The 20,281-nt window shown below is 27.8% G+C and overlaps 3 protein-coding genes across 3 annotated transcripts; all 3 read left to right on the top strand.

The window, feature by feature from the left end:
* Positions 1-5,229: 5,229 nt before the first annotated feature.
* On the top strand, positions 5,230-6,907 carry LOC137812787 (1-aminocyclopropane-1-carboxylate oxidase 1). The gene is made up of 3 exons (XM_068614986.1): positions 5,230-5,387; positions 5,468-5,691; positions 6,108-6,907. Exons 1-3 carry the CDS (start codon positions 5,289-5,291, stop codon positions 6,706-6,708), a joined length of 924 nt encoding a protein of 307 aa, XP_068471087.1. The 5' UTR covers positions 5,230-5,288; the 3' UTR covers positions 6,709-6,907.
* Positions 6,908-9,174: 2,267 nt separating this feature from the next.
* Positions 9,175-12,090, top strand: LOC137812786 (tetraspanin-2). The gene is made up of 2 exons (XM_068614985.1): positions 9,175-9,798; positions 11,555-12,090. The coding sequence occupies exons 1-2, from the start codon at positions 9,301-9,303 to the stop codon at positions 11,864-11,866; spliced, it is 810 nt and encodes a 269-aa protein (XP_068471086.1). The 5' UTR covers positions 9,175-9,300; the 3' UTR covers positions 11,867-12,090.
* Positions 12,091-16,579: 4,489 nt separating this feature from the next.
* On the top strand, positions 16,580-17,732 carry LOC137812785 (cytidine deaminase 1-like). Its single transcript, XM_068614984.1, has one exon. The coding sequence runs from the start codon at positions 16,621-16,623 to the stop codon at positions 17,593-17,595; it is 975 nt and encodes a 324-aa protein (XP_068471085.1). The 5' UTR covers positions 16,580-16,620; the 3' UTR covers positions 17,596-17,732.
* Positions 17,733-20,281: the final 2,549 nt, after the last annotated feature.

The following is a 20,281-nucleotide window of genomic DNA, read 5'->3' as shown; positions in this document are numbered from 1 at the left end:
TAAGAATGTCACACATGACGACACGTAATCGAACGATTCTTGACAACGAGTCTAGGGTTGACTAAGTCAACAGGGTTAATCCTTAATTAAGGGTTGTTTGGTGCAACTCTAGACATGAATCAACCTCCTAATCCGGCCCACCAATGAAAGCCCATTAAGATAATATAAATAGCACACATTCCAATGAGAAAGGTACATCATTATTTACAGTACTCTTATATCCGAGTGCTAACACCCCGACTGACTTGAGCGTTTGAGTGTCTTCTACAGGTACCACCCCGTCTGTGGAGTCCAAGAAGATGAAGGCGAAGTAGGAAGCTTGGAGAGCAAGTGACCAACCGAAGGTAGAGACAGGAAAAATCGTTCTCTAGGCCCCAAACCCGTTCGAAAACACTTTCATTTTTAATACATAAACTAAATAAATTTTAATTTATTAAAGTAAATTATCAATACTTAAAAATAATTTGTATATATGACCTACCATAATTGTAATTTTAAAAGTTATTAAAATATGCAAAATCCATATAAATTTAACATGTAATATATATTTTAATCTTGAATAATATATATATATATATCACATAATTATAAAACATTTTTACTTATCTATAGACTTATTCCAATTTTAAAACCTATAAAATTAGCTACTCGCATCATTACAACGTCGTAATGTTACAAATATGTTAAGAGTGGGTTAACTATTAAGTTTAATAAAAAAAAATATACATCATTCATACATAAGAACATAATTATGGTCTAATTATCGAAGATTAGTAATAATTTTGAACTTAAATACTAATATTTGTTATAATATATTATTTATTTTAAATCTATCGTCCTCTAATATAGATTTCATGTAATAATCTCATATGATAAATATGATAAAGTAATTATTTTTATTTTTTAGTATAGTGGATTATTTACCTCTAATTTAATGTCAACAAAAATATTTTTCTTACCACATAATCCATTTATTTATCAAATTTATGAGATATATTTATCCAAACATTTAACTTAATACTTATACCACATACCAACAACTTAATTAATATTACATCATAGTTACTACTTATAATTCATCATCATAGTAATGGTTATTACTCACAACATTCAAACCCTTAACTTCATAATTACACCACATAAACAACTCAGTACTATATTCACAATTACTACTCATCATAATAATATCATTTTAATTATTACTCACAAAGCATAATATTCATTTTATTTTGTGATTCATACATACATTTTTATCATAATAATACCATTCCAGTTATTATTCATATCCTTATTCATATCATCAAATGCATGACATTCATATTTACTTTTTGTTTATTAATTACATATATGCATATATGCATCATCAATTTGTCACCTATAATAATTACAAATATATCCCTAAAGTGAGACACTTAAGTGACAAATATTTTCAATATAGGAAAAATATTTTTACTCGATCAACCTTATTTTATTTAAACAAAAATCAATTTAATTGTATTATTATAGTTTTTTTCTCAAGAAAAAAATGTTTGAACAAAATGACTTAGTGTAAGAATGATTAGTTACCAATTGAAATTCACTCGAACAAATTGTTATTATATGAGAAAAATCAACTCAATTAACATATAATTATATTACCTTGAAAAAAAACACAGAAAATAAAAATCTACCAAATTACTTAGCTTTTTCCTAAAATTTAAACAAATATTTAATATCAATTCTAACATGCAATGTAACTTTTCTATATAATTAACCAAACCAACAATTTCATTACTAATTCAAAATATAGTCTATCAAGTCTCAGTTTAACCCAAAAATTAATACAATACAAAACTATAATTCAGTTCCAAATGAAGTAATAATTTTCAACTAGTTTAATTTAATTCAAAATTAAATCATTACTACAATAAAATCATAAAATAAAAATTAATTTTATAAATAAAAAATAATTAATTGCTATAGTGACTAAATTAGAGACCATTTTACAAACTAAAAAAAATTGATTTTTAAATTAGGTTATATTATTGTTAAATGATTTCTAAATTGGTATCTAATTAGCTACCAAGTTTTTTGCTACCAAATTTAAAATTTAAATAATTGATAGTTAAAACCTTGGTAGCTAAAAATTAGATACCAATTTTAAAACTATTTAACAATAATAGAAATTAATTTATAAACAAACTTTTTTTTAATCTCTAATTTAGTCACTATAACAATTAATTATTTTTTATCTAAAATTGGTTTCTATTTCATGATTTTATTATAATGAAGGGTTAAATATGGTTTAACTCCTCTTACCTTAAAAGTTTTTTACTTCTCAATTAACAACAATCCAAAATTCGAGAAAATAGTTTAAAAACCCTTAACATCATCAAAAATCTAAACTACACCACTTCATCAACCAATTAAGTAACTGATTAAAATAAAACTAAATGACAAAAAACATTTTCAAATAGCCAAGCATGTCAAACCATGTAGTCCTCACAAATGAAAGCAAAAAAGAAAAGCTAAAAATAAATTAAAGTGAAGGGGAAAACTAAAACAAAATCTGACTATATATGATTGATTTATTTGAAACCACTTTACTAACATCAGATATTTGTTTAAAACAAAAAATAATAGTTTCAAAAGAAGACAAAATAGTATAAAGAAAAAGAATGTTTAAAGATATAGTAAATTTTATAAATAATTAAATAGTTAAAATTATATTACACATAATTAAATATAAATTAGAAATTTAGCCTTCATTATTTTTAAAATTATAATAATAAAAGAATAGATGTGATTTATTATAAATATAAAATATAACTTTATATGAGTTATATTTTTTATGAAATTTAAGTATAATATAATCTATATATTTTTAAATTTTATTTATTACAAGTTTAAATTATGTCAAGTAAATGTATGTTATGCATTTTGCAAGAAGAATGGCCACTAAGAATGTATTTTAAGTTGAAAAATCACAAAAAAAATAATGTATTTCCAATAGAACAATACTTAGTTAATCTCTTATTGATTTATCACAAAATCATTCCAAAAAATATTCACATTTAATCTCATTTAAACCTTAAACAATTAACTATATATTCTATTTATCCTGTAGGAAAAAAATAGTTAAAAAATCATTATTTCAATTTTTTAAGAAATTGTGAATTAATTTCCTATATACATTTTTAATAACGGACAAAGTAACAAAAATTAGAAATAAGATTGATTTTGTAAGATAAGTGTTTTTTTTTTATCTTATATGACAAGTTCTTCTATTCATAGTTTGACTATTAATAAAGGAAGACATTACTTACGAATACACTAAACAATGAACAAGTTCATAGACATGGATGTTCAACGTATACAGTTTGAAGCTACTGAAAATAGATTCATTATTTTTATCCTCAGTGTCGTTAACTTGCTATTGACTTTTAAATTATGATGCCGTATTTCAAGGTTTTATTCAAAAAACTAATACCATGGTTGCAGATACATGTGTATCCAAATGAAAGGACATTTTAATTGTATGATTTAGGAAGACATTTAATACAGAAAATATTTTCTGTATTTACAAAAATGATATTTGAAAAAAGAATATAAATATTCGTAATTATGATCTTTATGCTTCGGCAAAAATATATTCCAAAGTTTTATTATTTATTTTTTAACGTTTTTTATTTATTATTTGAGAATAATTATCTATAAAATAAAATTATGAAATTTTTAAGAAAATTATTAAATAAAAATTAATTATAAAAATATAAAATAATTTATTGTCATATTAATTAAGTTAAATATTATTTTGTAAACTAAATAATTATTAAATAGTATTTAAAATAATTTAATTATTATTAAAAATTTATAAATTAGTTTCTAAATTGATATCTAACCTTAAATATCAAACTTTTAACTATTAACTATTTTAAATTCTAACTTAATTTTTAATTTTTAAATTAATTTTTATAATATATATTTTTTATACATTAAAAAAAATTATTAAATAGTAAATAAGTTTAAAAATAAAAAATAATTAATTATTGTATTAACTAAATTAAATATTAATTTAATAACTAAAAAATTATTGATATTTAAAATTATTTCTATTATTAATAAAAAAATTATAAAATATAAATTAGTAAGTACTTACAAAACACCTTATAACCGACAACTAGATACTAATTTATAATTTATTTTATAAATTTTTATTAATAATAAAAATTATTTTAAATACCAATATTTTTTTATTTTATAAAATAATTTTTAATTTAATTAAATAATAAATAATTATTTTAATTTTTAAAATTAATTTGTATTTAATGATTTTGTTATAGTGATATATGTTAATAAAATTAAATTTACTATTTACCTACCCATTTATATCATATCGTGAAAAAACAAATTGTTTATTTGCTCTCAAAAGTTTTAAAACTTTTTTTATATTATTAATAATTATCTAGCTAATTTTTGTTGGATCCTCGATAATTTATATAGTTATATATATAAAAATGTACAAATAGGATCCAAAGGCGGCAAAATTTACCCAAACAATTTATATAGTTTATATATATAAAAATGTACAAATAGGATCCAAAGGCGGCAAAATTTACCCAAACAAGCAGCCAAGATTCTTAATATATGTCAGTTGTCAGACTAATTATACTCGCAGTTCCTGTGGAGATTGAGCATCAAACTTTTGAAACCTGGTTCTTAATTCCTGTATTATAACTTCATTTTCTATGTGCGCCCTCCATGAGTTGCACCTAAAACTCTTTTAAATGAACATGTTTTGTCTTTAAGTTAGAAAAAACCAAAATTGTCTTGGAATAAATAATCTGATCCTGCAGTTATTATGTCATGCATGATGCATAGTCAAATCACCTAGAATGAAAGGTCTCAATAAAATAAACACTTGAGAGTGTGTGATTCATCGTAATCAGTAATATCATCATTCAGCCAAAACCGCCCACTGCTTAGCAAGTGTTTGGTTTAATATTCATTACTCTTTATCCACTTGAGTTGTAGATTCTAGTGGAAAGTAAACGTTAGCTAAGATATTTGTGTGTAGAACAATAAAGTGGACTTAACTTAAGGGGAAGTTTTCGTTTGAGAAGAAAAGAACCCAAACTTCGTTTACAAGGGAAAATCTTTTGACCATTGACATAGAAGAGTAAAAGATGATCACCTCATAGCCTTTCCCTTAGAATATTTAAAATATATTTACATATTTGTTTGCCCTATAAATACCCCATCTCTGTAACATTCCTTCAACAAAGAAACATTGAGTATCTGGTACAAAGATGGAGATCCCTACGATAGATTTTAGTGAGCTCAATGGGGACAAGAGGGGTGACACAATGGCCCTACTGCACAAAGCTTGTGAGCAAGGCTTCTTTATGGTATAGAAAATGAAAATGATGTTAGTCTCTTTGTTTTTCTTCTTCACCATTCTTTTAACACATTGGATATATATATGCAGGTTGAGAACCATGAAATTGAAACACGATTGATGGAGAAGGTGAAGCAGTTGATCAATAGATACTACGAGGAAAATCTGAAGGAAAGCTTCTACCAGTCTGAGACTGCAAAGAGGTTGGAGAAACAGGAGAATGCCTCTGATATAGATTGGGAAAGTTCCTTCTTCATTTGGCATCGCCCCACCTCTAGCATCAATCAAATTCCTAACATCTCTCAGGAACTTTGGTAACACATTCTTTAACTCTTTCCACCAACAACTTATTATTTAGTTTAAAACCATCCCAGTCTCATAATGAAGTTCGAATAACATATCATATCACTTAAAAAAATATCAGGATAACATATTAGTTCTAAACTATGTAATAACTAAAGGTTAGGTTGGAGATCTCAAATCGATTATAAATTAGGATTGTGCAAATCTCCCATTCTAACCTGGTTTTATAAGGTTGTGATATGTTTAAGGTCCAATTTCTAACATGATATCACATTTAAAGTCTATTTTAATATGAGTTTGTTGGGTCACCTGCTATCGGATTGGATCATGGATCATGTACGAGTTGATAGTCTCGGGAGATTTTCCAGACAAATGATTGAAGTGTACTTCTCAGAAATTGATATGTGCGTGTACTGAATTAATGCAGCCTCGCAATGGATGAGTACGTTGAACAACTCCTGAGGCTTGGAGAGAAGCTATCAGAGCTAATGAGCGAAAATCTTGGTTTGGAGAAGGATTACATGAAGAAAGCATTTTCTGGAAGTGATGGTCCTGCTGTGGGAACAAAAGTGGCCAAGTACCCTGAGTGTCCACGTCCAGAACTTGTGAGAGGACTGAGAGAGCACACAGATGCTGGTGGCATCATTCTACTGCTCCAAGATGACCAAGTGCCAGGTTTAGAGTTCTTCAAAGATGGGAAATGGGTGAAGATTCCACCCTCCAAGAACAATGCCATTTTTGTGAACACAGGTGATCAAGTGGAAGTGTTGAGCAATGGTTCATATAAAAGTGTAAGGCATAGGGTTATGCCTCACAAGAATGGAAGCAGAATCTCCATTGCCACCTTTTATAACCCCATTCCAGAAGCCATTATTTCACCAGCTCCTAAGCTCTTGTACCCAAGCAACTTCCTTTATGGGGACTATTTGAAGCTCTATAGCAGCACCAAGTTTGGTGAAAAGGGTCCTCGATTTGAATCCATGAAGAACATGACCAATGGGCATGATAATAACAATGTTCTGGCTTGAAACTTGAAACTCAACAAGACCCTACCAGTATTTAACCCTTTGCAATAGCTGAAGCTACAACTCGTATTTACATTTGGCATACAAATATTATCTCTTTTCTTTCCTGTTTGGTGTATGGCTATGGCCGCTATAATATCTGTAAACGTGATCTTTGATTCCATATATATAAAAAAAGGTTAACATACTTTGATCATTTTAATTTTTTGAGAAAAATAATACTTTTGATAATCTTTATTATTGTATAACTTTTAATATAATGAATTTAGAAATATATATTTATAATAAAAAATAAATTTAAAATTAAATGATATAAAAAATATTAAAATAATAATATTGGTAATTGTATAAGAAAATATGAGTTTTTTTATGCAACCTAAGCTTTTAAGTTTTTGTCTTTCCTTCTTTCCATTTTTTTACTCAACTTTTTTTTTTTAAAAACAAATAACATTTCACATCACTTTTTCTCTTCCTTCCACTTTACCACTCATTTCAATAATAAAATATTATATTTAATAAATATAAATAAAATAATAATATTCATGATTATTAAATGAAAGTATAAAAAAATATATCAAACATTTTTTATTTTTTTTGTATGAACAGGTGCATGTATTATTAGTCTAAGCAAGCTAATTATGCTTGCATGCTGCTCCAATGGTTAATATTGGTTAGATAAAACTGATTTCAAACGAAAAATTCATAAATAAAACTCTTAAATTAATTAGAAATCATATGCATATAAATTTTGTGATTTTTAATAAATTTAGTTTATTAATCAATGATAAAATGTATACTGTTAAAGAATATTTTGTTAAAAAAATTCTTGAAGAAAATGAAGAATCAAATAAGTAAATTGAGATTTGAGAATATTAGAAGCATAATTAAACATGATACGAACTTAGCATATATTTTATTAGGAGTCCTCACAAGTAAGGTGAACAATCATGACTAGATGTGCCATTTTTAAAATGATAATTTCAAGATTAAAAACAACTATAGAAAAAAAAAACCTAGATATTAGTATTTAAGCACACAGAATTAAAGGTGTAAAAAAAAGGTGATAATTTGTAAATTAATTTGACTTATTATGAGTTTGAATCAAGTTAGGTTAAAAAAATTAAAAAATTATTAATTTTGGATTAAAATAGACTAAATTCTCACTTAATCATTGTGAGTCATAAATCTGATTATAAATGGATTATAATTTGTTTTAAATTATATAATTTAAAGATATTAGAAACTGTTGGTTAACTATTTAAATATTTCAATGATATTATATATGAGGTCATTAATTAAAAAAAGTTATTGATAGTTATTTTTTTAAAATTATTTTGTGAGTGGAAAACAGGATAATAAATATATAATGAAATCTTCCTTGTGCTAAAATGTATAAAAGGAAAATTTAACAAACACAAAAAAGGGATAACAATAAAAATTTAGAAGATAAAAACCATAGTTCTAAAAATGTTTCTACAAAGTATAATAGTGAATAAAAAAACATTATAAACAATTAACAGGAAATAACCCTTCGATTATGTTGTTAATTTGTTTTTTTTATTATAGGATATTGTATATATGTAAATTTTGGTTAAGAAGTAGACGTTTTATAAATGAATTACAGTACCTTTAATATTTTTCATTTATATTATTTTTTACTGCTGATTAAATAAAAAATACTTGTGACACAAACTTCTAATACTTTCATTTATATTATTCTTTACTATTAATTAAAAAAAATTGTGACATGAATTAAGAAAACTACTCCTCATTTTAAAAAGGAATATTATTCTTTAATTAAATTTGTTTGACTTAATTATTATCTTTTTCAATTAAAATGGTATATTTATGGAAAGAATATGATATTTGCACTACTCTCAATTACAATAAAATATTAGATGACAAAAAGATGTAAAATTCATACCAATATTACATTATAAAAAGATAATCAGATTGTATCAATTCAAACAATATTATTCCCTTCAAGTTTTAGTGATTCTATCTTCTGAGGAACGGGGTTCTTTTTGTGATGACAATTTCACACTTAAATCAGTAAGAACATAAAATATAATGAGTACAATATAAAATAAGAGTTGAGAGTATGTATATATAAACTGAATTGTAACATATCCACCTTTAGTCATGAAACCTATCTATCTTTAATCATTATTTTGTCTTAATTGAGTCATCAATGATTATTAAGTCTAATTGATTAAGAACCTTTAACTTATATTTCCTCGTAATGTTAGATACACTAGATCGAAAAACAACTAATAAATAATCAAACATCATGCCAGGTCCATGACCTAACAATTATAAAATAAAGAACAAATTTTTTTATACTTAATCATGAAAAATATCTTTCTATTAAAACAAAACTGAAACATTCGTATACATAAAATTTTATTAAATTATATAATATATAAATTTTTGTTACATATATTGTATTTTAAAAATTATAGGCGTGTCCATTTCCGTGTCCTGGGCTAGATATGAGGCTGAAGAAAAAAAAGCAGATAAGTGAGTAAAAAGTCTCCCTCAAAGTGAGTTCCTTCTTGGAGAGGAGTAAAGCAGAAGAGAAGAAGTGAGATTGGGATGGGTGTGAGCAACAACATCACCGCAGTGCTAAACTTTGTGGCCATGATCTCCTCAATTCCCATCATAGCCTCCGGCATTTGGTTGGCCTCAAAGCCCGATAACCAGTGCGTCGCCAACTTCCGCTGGCCCATTCTCATAATGGGCCTCCTCATCCTCCTCGTCTCCCTCGCGGGCTTTGTCGGTGCCTACTGGAACAAACAGGGCCTCCTCGCCCTTTACCTCTTCTCCATGGCTCTCCTCATCGCCCTCCTCCTCATCCTTCTCGTCTTCGCCTTCCTCGTCACCCGACCCGACGGATCCTACGACGTCCCCGGAAGAGCCTACAAGGAGTACAACCTCCACGGCTTCTCTTCCTGGTTCAGGAACCGCGTCACCGGCTCCGGCAGCTGGCACAAGATAAAGCCCTGTTTGGCTGCTTCCAATGTCTGCTCTAAGCTCACCCTCAATTACATCACCGCCGATCAATTCTTCGCTTCTCACATCTCCCCCTTGCAGGTTCCTTCCAAATGCTTTTATGTGCACCTCCATAATACTCATTTTCATCTTATTATTCACTTTCTGAATATAGTATCAACTAGGTTTTGCTTAGAATTGAGTTAGTACGTGGATTATTACTTTTAACCCAAAAATCTTCTCAAGAATTTTTTTTCCTAACCTAGAGTGACTCCTCTTCTGCTTCCGGTCTTCACGGTCTTCAATTGTAGTGGTTTCTGATTGTTTCTTTCTTTCACCGAGATGAGTGGGACCTGCAAATTTACTCTGACGAACAGCACAATCCGAGTATAATGTGCAGGTTTGTCGAGAGAAAAATGATTTTTGGCACGGTTAGTTTCCGAGTACAATGTTTAGGTGAGTCAGAAAAAGTACTTTTTTTATGGACTTCAGTTTCAGTTGTCATGGGCATGCTCTGGGTACAAAAGAGGACTCAATCGGACTTTAATCACCATTGACAACTAAATTAACTTAATTATGGTTAATTTAATCACGACAACTAAACTAACTTAATTACTCGTAATTGTGAGTTTACTATTTGTGTTTTAGATTAAGAGAGTCATTTGCCCATGTGAACTCTCTCTGGCCTTAAAACACTGAAAAGTAACCATTTTAAGAAGTGATTTCGTGGGAAGAAGCAAGATTTAACTTTCGTAGAAATGTTGCTTCTTAAAGTATTTTTTTATTCCTCAATTGTTGTTGCTGGACCCACATCACATGACACCACGCTCTGTCTTCAACCACACATTCAAATGGCTGAATTTGATAACTGTTTTTCTTCTTTTTAGGGGGGTGGATTGGATCTATAAGCTATTCTTAATCTTCCGTGTATACTGTTCTAATAGGATTAAAGGATTCCTCGAGAGAGGTTGGAACTAACACTGTATCCATGTGATGATAGTAACCATCTTTTTAGATGGGACCAGTGCAGATTCTTATTTAGCATGGATTGTATTCACACTCTGCTGGAGCTATGGTCTTAACATGCTATAAGTTTTTTAAATTGTCAGACTAATTATTACAGTTTTGTTTAGTGATAAACGTCATGTATCATATGGATTTTCCTTCTTATTCCTGGCTTGACCCACCAGTAGGGTGTGGATTAAATTTTAGTTTAAAATTTGATGTCAACACCAGCAGAACACTGAGTTTCATATAAATCTCTTAGCATTTTGTAATACTCACTTATTCACAACACATTTTACGTAACTTTGGGTGTCAGAAAATCAGCATAACTTGAGAATGTACCTTTAGAAGACATTAGAGACATCCCTTATTACCAGCGTGAATGACAACACATTAGTGCTGTGTGGGGCCTTTCCGGTATAATTGATCCCGGAAAAGGTCAATCCAGCTGAAATTGTCACTTATTGATTCACATGCAGAGAAATAATGCAAATTCGGCCATACTAAATTAATCATCCAAGAAAAGTCAAGATCATTGTTTTGTCGGTATAGCAGAAGAAGATAAAGTTATATTATTGTTGCCTGCTGCTCAGTGGTATGGTTTGGTAGCTGGTCACCCCTCTTCATCTACTTCTATTTATTTTCATTTTGCACCTTCAGATGTGTAATTTTAGCTCTATTTATTAACTTAACTTTTAATATTTAGCATAAATATTAATGTGACACTCTCATATTGCTCAGTCTGCAAATTCATGTTGAGAAGATACTCTACTGTACTGTAACCATTTATATCCATACAGAACAGAAATTGTACAATTAAAATTGTAATGAATTGGTTTGATTGATTTTACAGTCAGGATGCTGCAAACCTCCTACAGTGTGTGGTTACAACTTTGTAAACCCCATACTTTGGACAAACCCAGTGAATGCTACAGCTGATCCAGATTGCTACTTGTGGAACAATGATCAAAATCAACTATGCTATGACTGTAATGCGTGCAAGGCTGGTCTTTTGGGTAACCTCAGAAAAGAATGGAGAAAAGCTAACATCATTCTCATAGTGGCGGTGGTGGTCCTCATATGGGTTTATGTCATCGCTTGTAGTGCCTTCAAGAATGCACAAACAGAAGACCTCTTCAACCGTTACAAGCAGGGTTGGGTTTGATCCTATTTTCTCTCAACACTTGCAAGTTCTTAACGTAAGTTTTCGTTTTTTTGTTTATCTTTCTTTCTTGTCCATGTAACTTCGTGTAAGTCTTTGTCTTTAGTGTACATATTGGAAGTAATACGTGTATTCGTTGCTCAAGGAAAACAGAGAATAGAATATTCTAATCATACTTTCTCTGAGTGTATGATCAGATGAAATATATATTGAATTGTCATTGTACATTTTTTTGTTTTAAATGAACTTTGGTACTTAATGCTGCTATTCAAAACCTTGATAATAGCATGGTCACTTTTTGAAATGCTTAATTGTGTAATTTGGAAATACATTTTAGGGTTAAGGTAAAGCAAGTTTCATTGCATTATTAAAACTTTGACTTCAGCCCAAAGCAAACTTCATCATCATAACAATGAATACTAAAAATAATAAGAGTAACAACAAAGGATCACTCAATTAATGCTGTATCGTTTAATTAAAGTTTCACCTCTTCCAATTAGGTAATAGGTGACAAACTGTAAAAAATAATATAATGGCAAAAGTTTTCACCATTAATATAAAAAAAATCGAAAAAATAATTTGATGTAAAATATATTATAAATCCCCAAAGTAGAAGTTTTAAACGTAGCCTACTAAACTAGAATAGGGACTTATAAGTGTAAGCTTGACTTCTATAAATACACACCAATTTATTATTTTTTGTCTAACTATCCTTAACAATTTTTTTTTTAATTATGTTTTTTTAAAAGAAGATTTGAATTCAAAATTTACTTAAAAATATTAAATTTAGTTTTCCTTGTACCAACTTTTTTATATATTTATTAAACTTCAACTGCTCATGTGAAAACCAAATTTAGGTCAAAGTCTCAAACACGAGTTTTGCTACTTGTACATTTTTTAGTATGAACCCAATAATGTGAAACCACGAATATCACTATTTAATTGACATACTGAAGAGTTATTACTGGGCTGTGGGCTCAAATCCACTACTATTAAATGTACGTAGTGATAAAAAAATAGTTATCAATATCAAGTACATCATATATCCCAAATAAGAAAAAAAAAATCTAGAAAAAGTTGTACTATTGATAAAATGATCTTTAAAAGAGTCGTAACAAAATTTTAAATAAATACTAACATATTAATAATACACTTTTTAAAATATATTGTAGTATTAAACAAAGTTTATTAAAAACATATATTGTGAGTCCTGCTTTAACCAAGTTTATATTATTTTCAACTCATAACTATTTTTAAAAACTGAAGCAAACACATAAAAACTTTCAAAAGTTATTTTTTATAAAAAAAAAAATCAACAAACCAACCTAGATCACTTTTAATTTTTTTAATATATGAATTTTGATTTATTTCTTTTATATTTTCTAATTTTTATTTTTAAATATTTTTATATAATAATAAATAATTATTGTTACTTGAACCATCAAGTTTTAAAAATTTTATAAAAATAAAATTATGTACTAAAAAGTTACATTGTATTAGAAAGCCAAAGTTTTAAAATAGTAAAAATCAGATGAAAATAACTTTATTACGATAATATATTATTTGAATCGTTCATGCACTTGAATACTTGCTCTAAGATTCCTTTACCTAATAAATTGAATTTTGACTCCCACTTTCGTACAAGTTAAATGCATCTGTTTATGACTTAGCCTTAGCAGTGACATATCACCACTTACTATAATATTTTTACTTAAATTAATACATCAGAGTTCTTATATATTGTAAAGAGAAAAACATTGCGTCAAAAATTAAATAATGTTGTAATATGCGGTTTTTCTTGTTTAATAAAATAATTTTAAAAAGATAGGATAAAAATTTTAAGTTATATTTAAATATATAAATTAAAAATTTAATTATCTAGTTATTTACATTTAAATAGACTATATATATATATATTTTGATATATGCACGTTGATATGTGTACAACTTTTATATATAGTTTATATATTTCAATAAATTTAAAATGTAAATTTTTAATATTTTTGGTTAAGTATATTAATTAAATGTTTATTAATTAGTGTATTACAAACATAAAAAAAAACATAATGTTATCACAAAATTAGGATAACATTTGTCAATTTAGTAGTACTGACGTCACAAAATATACTAGTAACTAAGAATTAAATTTAAAACTAGTATATTCATAAATAGTAACTAATTATTAGTGAACTAAATAAATAATAGTAATATATTTTTCAAAAATAAAACTAAGAAAAAAATCTTTATAATCAGGATGAAACCGGAAATAACTTTTTGAAATGGCCAATTTTATCATACAAAAATATTTATTATCAAACTTTATAAATTTTCTAAAGGCAGAAAGTTTAGAAAAGTATATTAAATATACATTTAAATTCATTATAAAAATATCACAATTTAATTTTAAAATATAAATTATTTTTAATATTAATATATTATATATTATTATACATGTATATAAAATTTCAGCGGAAAGCTCCGACTCCACTAGCCCTACAACAACAATAATATATTAATAAACACTCTAAAAAATGTCATTAAGAAAGAGTAAACATAAATAATGATATGTTTATAAAAAGAATATTATAGTATTACACTAAAATTTAATTGATGATTATTGAATATATTGTTAACTATATTTGTGTTAGTTTTACTATTTCATTTAATTCTTTAAAATTAATTATTTTAAATATTAACATAATTTAGTAATAATTATTTTATTCAAAAAAATAAATGATATTTATTATTATTGAAATTTTAGATTCTATTTAAAAAATTATCAATCTCTCAAATTTTAATGGTCAGAAATAGAAGTATTAAATTAGATTGATGGACCAATCTTAATTAAAATCCTATAATTAGAGAAAAAAATATGCCCTAAATTGAATAATAAAATTTATTGTGTGAAAAAAAAAGGATTTTCTCTTAAAGAAAAAGTAAAAGGTTTAAAATTCATAATATATGTAAAAAATGTTTATTATATACAATCTTTAACTTGTTACCTTACTTTAATTTATTGTGACTTTATGGAGAAAAAACTAGTAAGACATTGTGAAAAGGTTAATATAACTCTTTTAATATTTATAACTTCTCAAAACAATTAGATATGCACCTTTTGAGATTAAAAAAAATGATTTTTTTATTTAAGTTTATATAAATAAATAATAATGTTGTCGTTGTCAACTTATACAAACAAAATTCAACACGCCATGCATTATAGTGACTAAAAATTTAACTAAGCCTTCTGCAAATAGAAAAGAATACTAAAATTGGAGAATTATTAAAACAATTATTTTTAACGCTCAATACAGTTTATTAACATTTTTATTATCTTATTCAACGAGATAAATTATTATTATTCAAAATTTAGAGTATTCAACTAAATTTAACTTTTCTTCTACTTAAAAAGTTATCATTTTTTATCGATGTTAATCTGTTAAAAGTAGAAATGTGAAACTAGACAAAGAAACCAACCCTAAAAATATAAAATAGGCCAAATTAAACAAAAGAAATATGAGATAAATTGAATTTACAATTTCTTATATGTGAAAATAAAACCAACTTTTTTTCCTTAAAAAATAGAAGATCTAAAATTTGTACAAATAACATTTATTTGACTATAAAAATTTTAGAGCTTCTTATAGTTGGGGACACATATAACTTATAATGTCTTACTTATACAAGAAAAATAAGTCTCATATATTAGAGAAAATAAATAATAATAAACTATTTTTCTAATGTATAACTTTCCAAAATAACCACATATCAATCTTTTGAAATAAAACAAAAATTCTGATTTTTAAAATTTTATATCTTTTATTTTAACCATGATAAATATGTCACTTGCTATATTTTAGTTTTCAATAATTTTATCATGTATTAACATGACACTTTGATAATATCACTGTTTAGTTGATAATTTTATTTGTGTGATAACATTATCTTAATATCATTAAAATTAATTCAGGAAATTAACTATAAATACAAAAAATATTCAAGAAAAATGAAAAAAAATCAAAACACTATTATAGTGACTAAAAATTTAATCTCTATAAAAGATAAACAAAAAAATATTAAAAGCGAAGAAAAAAAACACCACACAAATGGATCCGAGGGCGAATTACTCAATCTCGTAGTTTAAAATCTGAATTCACGAAACCTACAAATCAACTTTCACGTACAACGAAGAATTTTGATAATTTTATTTTTGGAGATAATACGATGCTAATAAAATATTTTTTAATTTTGGTATTAATATAATTTGGTACTACGAAGAAGAAACCAAAGCATTGGAGAATAAGTTAATTTCCATAAGATTTTTTTAATTTGAAAAAAAAAAAAGTTGAATCCAAATCTGAAAAAGTTACTTTTAATGGAAAAAAACAATTTTGGTATGTAAACAATGGTAACAATTAAATGACAATAAAAAATATTGATAAGATATTTAAAAAAGAAGTATTTGTGCATGTATGATTACTATGGTCAGCGGTGAGTGGTGAGACTAAAGTAATACGAGTTAATACCGATTTTAACCCTGTTGGGAATGAGGCATGGACTAGGTAATACGGACACAAACATAAAAATAAATATAATATTATATAATTATAAATTATATAAATTAATAATAAAAATTTATGTGTATAGATATGTTTTTATGTATTGATTAAAAATGATTTTAGAAAAGATACATATATTCGATCCAAAAGAGTGATGGGTAGATATGTCTATAAATAAATAAATATGATGATGGTTGAGGAATGAGTAGAAGCCAGATCCAATCCACTCTCACACTCTCTATAAATAACATAACACTGCTGCAATTCCCAAATCCAATGGATCATTCACCCAAGTTCCTCATCGACCCATCGGAAGCCCTCGCCCTCGCCGACTCCGCCGCCATCACACTACCGGAGCTCCTCCCCAGGCTCGTCCCCGCAGCCCAGTCCCTCGCCCGGCCCCCCATCTCAAACTTCCCGGTGGCCGCTGTGGGCCTGGGCCCATCCGGCCGCATCTTCGTGGGCGTCAACCTCGAGTTTCCGGGCCTCCCCCTCCACCACTCGGTCCACGCCGAGCAGTTCCTCCTCTGCAATCTCTCCCTGAATGCGGAGGCCAACCTCGCCTCCTTCGCCGTCTCCGCCGCCCCCTGCGGCCACTGCCGCCAATTCCTCCAGGAACTTCGCGCCGCCTCCGACGTGAACATCCTGGTTACCTCCCACGCCACGCCGCAATTCACCCCTCTCTCTGACTTCCTCCCACACCAATTCGGTCCCCACGACCTCCTCTCCCTCCGCACTCCCCTTCTCTTGGAACCCCACCACAACGCCTTAACCCTTCTCCCAAGCCACGCCGCCAACGACGCCGCCCTCTCCAACGGCCACCTCCACAATCACAAGCTCAAGAATGCGGCTCTCGACGCCGCCAACAAATCCCATGCACCCTACACTGCCTCCCCCTCCGGCGTCGCCCTCCTCGACCGCCAAGGCAATCTTTACAAAGGCTCTTACTTGGAATCCGCCGCCTTCAATCCCAGCCTCGGCCCCGTCCAGGCCGCGCTCGTCGCCTTCGTCGCCGCGGGCGGCGGCGACTACCACCAGATTGTGGACGCCGTTTTGGTGGAGAAGGAAGACGCCGCCGTTAAGCAGGAGCACACGGCGAGGTTGTTGCTTCACTCCATTTCGCCCGATTGCAACTTCAGCACATTCCTTTGCCACTCCGAACCTTCGCCACCCTAATTCCATGACAGTAATAACATTGTTGCTTTAGATGTTGTGGTTGGAATGATTCATCGTATGAAACAGTTCAATGTTTTACATGTTTTATTTGGACAGTAATAAACGTGGAAGCTGAAACGAGTTTTTATAAGCTTCAATTTATTTTTTTGTTTATTGTTTAGGTTCAATTTGGATGTTAAAAATGGATCAATTTCACATGTTTTGTTGTTAATCTTTTTAATATGTGTGTGTGGAAACAAAACAAGTTACTATCACTTAACAAGAGGATTATAGATTCATTCATGCTTTTCGTTGGAATCTACATCTGAACTATGCATATGCTCATCTGTAATAATAATAATAATAATAATAATAATAATAATAATAATAATAATAATAATAATAATAATAATAATAATAATAATATAAGATGTTCTTAATTTATGCCTTATTTTTATGAATAAAATACTTTCACCCCTTCTATATATTATCCAACCATTTATATTATTATTTCATTTTAAAATTTTATTTATGTTTATTATTATCATCTCAATATAATAAACTTTTCAAGTGATTGTTTTAAGAAAAAGGTGGATGTTGACCATTTTTCTTATCTTTAACTGAGTAGATTTTTCCTCTTTTATTGTTAATTCCTCAATCACTTTTTTTCTTCCCTGCCCAAATGAGTTGGTAAATGAAGAATTAATTTTTTTAGTACAGTGAACACAGGAGGAAACCGTGGTAAGGAAAAAAAAAATCAAACTAGATTTTTTTTTTTAATATTAAATGTCACCTATTGGAATTTTATTTTATTTTTATGTCAATTTTTTAAAAATTTTAAATTTTGAATTTATTAACTAATATATATCCTTTAATTATGGTATTAGTCCTTGGCTATCAAAATCATAAAGAATATATTAAAAAGCTTGGTTGCTCTATTCTTACTTATAGTAAGATTTAATTTCCGCTCATTGGAATTAAGTAAAATAGTTAATTTAATTAATAATATTAAATTTATCCTAAATTTATATTTTTTTAATTATCTTTATTACTAGTACTCTTTTTCCCTTTTTAATTATTTGTATAATTTAATCTAAAAATAAATATAATTCAAGACATTATAAATAAATTTTATAATTCAAGATATTATTGGGATATTAAATGGACATCATCTTCAATTTCTCCATATAATAAAAAATAAATAAAAATAAAGTCATTCGTCTTTTCATTCACACAAACACCAAAATAGTGGATCCAAATATTTTTTAAATCTAATCATCAATTATTTTTAAGAAGCAATGACCAGAAATAAGAATGTCTTAAAGATTATTATTATATATAGTAGTAATAGTATGAAATGTTGTATTTTTTTTTCTTTTATTTAACAATATTTTTTTCATGTGATGGTAAATGATTGTTGTTACTTGATGTGTCAACCGAGATTTTAAGTGACATAGTAATACCTAACCTAAAAACTTTTATTTAAAAATAGTATGAAATGGAGAAAGTAGATAATATGTTTTTTAATAACCATGAGCCAGAAGAGTTGGGCAGCACCAAACTCTGATGTTCTATTAGCTTCAGTATTGCTTCAGAATTAATCAAAGGAAATAGTTTACCAACAGTGCTGCTACAATATAGTTCATGCGTTGTGTTTTAAATCATTCCTACGTTTCTACCTCAAATTTAGAATAAGAAAATGTTAGCTTTCTATTATTGGTACATAATCTTTTTCATCAACTAATTGAAATGAAGTTAAGAGTACTTTGAGAAAAGAAAAAACAAATCATAAAATTGAGCACAAATTCATAAATTAAAATTAAATTGTGAGATCTTTAATTCACAAATTCATACTATCTAACGACACATTTTAATGGTAATTTAGATAAAAAAAAATCCTTTTTGAGTATTATTTAATTAATTTTTTTATTCAGATATAAACATTTTTTTCTTATTTATTTCGTCCTAAAAGAATGTGTAAAAAGATAAATAATATTTTTGTTCTTTAAATTTTTAAAGTTTAATGTATCTCTTTCCTATTTTGTTACTCTCTATTAAAAGATTGAGACTTCCTATTTTGACTTTCTTTATTATTACTAGCGGGAATAGAGGCACTCACGTGCCTATGTATTTGTATTTTTCATTTTTCCTATTTATATATTTATATAATTTTAATAAGTATTAAATTATACGAGAAGATATGTAAATTATCTAAATGCATCATTGATAACAGTTTTATTAAGATTTTATGTTAATTTTTTTATATTTTCATTTTATTGTTTTTGAATATTAAATTTTGATTTAACTTGGGTGTAATCTTGAACTTTGTAAGGTTATCAAGATTAAAATTAAGGTTTAAAAAAAATGGACCAGCAAACAATGTCAAAACATACTCTGCAAATGGTTGTATGTTGGAAGTTGTAGAATCTATCACCATATCAATTAAATCCACATCTTCCATGACAAAGAAGTTGAAAAAAAATAAAATAATAAACTAAATACAAATTACCAAACTTCCAACTTATGTAATATCTAATAGATCAAAGCATCAAGCACCGGTAGACATAAAAACTTTGCTCGCAAAGTTGGGCTTAGGATTCATATAAAAATATAAAAAAAAATTAAGAAAGCAATAGAAACAAAAATGTTCAAATCCTATAACAATGAGACACGTATCTGCTTCGAACGCTTTGGGAAGTGCGAGAAG

This window comes from Phaseolus vulgaris, chromosome 2 (assembly GCF_000499845.2).
Source record: "Phaseolus vulgaris cultivar G19833 chromosome 2, P. vulgaris v2.0, whole genome shotgun sequence".
Taxonomy (NCBI): Eukaryota; Viridiplantae; Streptophyta; class Magnoliopsida; order Fabales; family Fabaceae; genus Phaseolus; species Phaseolus vulgaris.
This window is presented reverse-complemented; position numbering and strand designations above follow the sequence as displayed.

Excerpts from the sequence above, each read along its gene's own strand:
- LOC137812787 (XM_068614986.1), top strand. The coding sequence starts at position 5,289 with ATGGAGATCCCTACGATAGATTTTAGTGAGCTCAATGGGGACAAGAGG. Across the intron at positions 5,388-5,467 it reads GTGAGCAAGGCTTCTTTATG|GTTGAGAACCATGAAATTGA; the intron begins GTATAGAAAATG and ends ATATATATGCAG. Across the intron at positions 5,692-6,107 it reads AACATCTCTCAGGAACTTTG|CCTCGCAATGGATGAGTACG; the intron begins GTAACACATTCT and ends GAATTAATGCAG.
- LOC137812786 (XM_068614985.1), top strand. The coding sequence starts at position 9,301 with ATGGGTGTGAGCAACAACATCACCGCAGTGCTAAACTTTGTGGCCATG. Across the intron at positions 9,799-11,554 it reads CTCACATCTCCCCCTTGCAG|TCAGGATGCTGCAAACCTCC; the intron begins GTTCCTTCCAAA and ends TTGATTTTACAG.
- LOC137812785 (XM_068614984.1), top strand. The coding sequence starts at position 16,621 with ATGAGTAGAAGCCAGATCCAATCCACTCTCACACTCTCTATAAATAAC.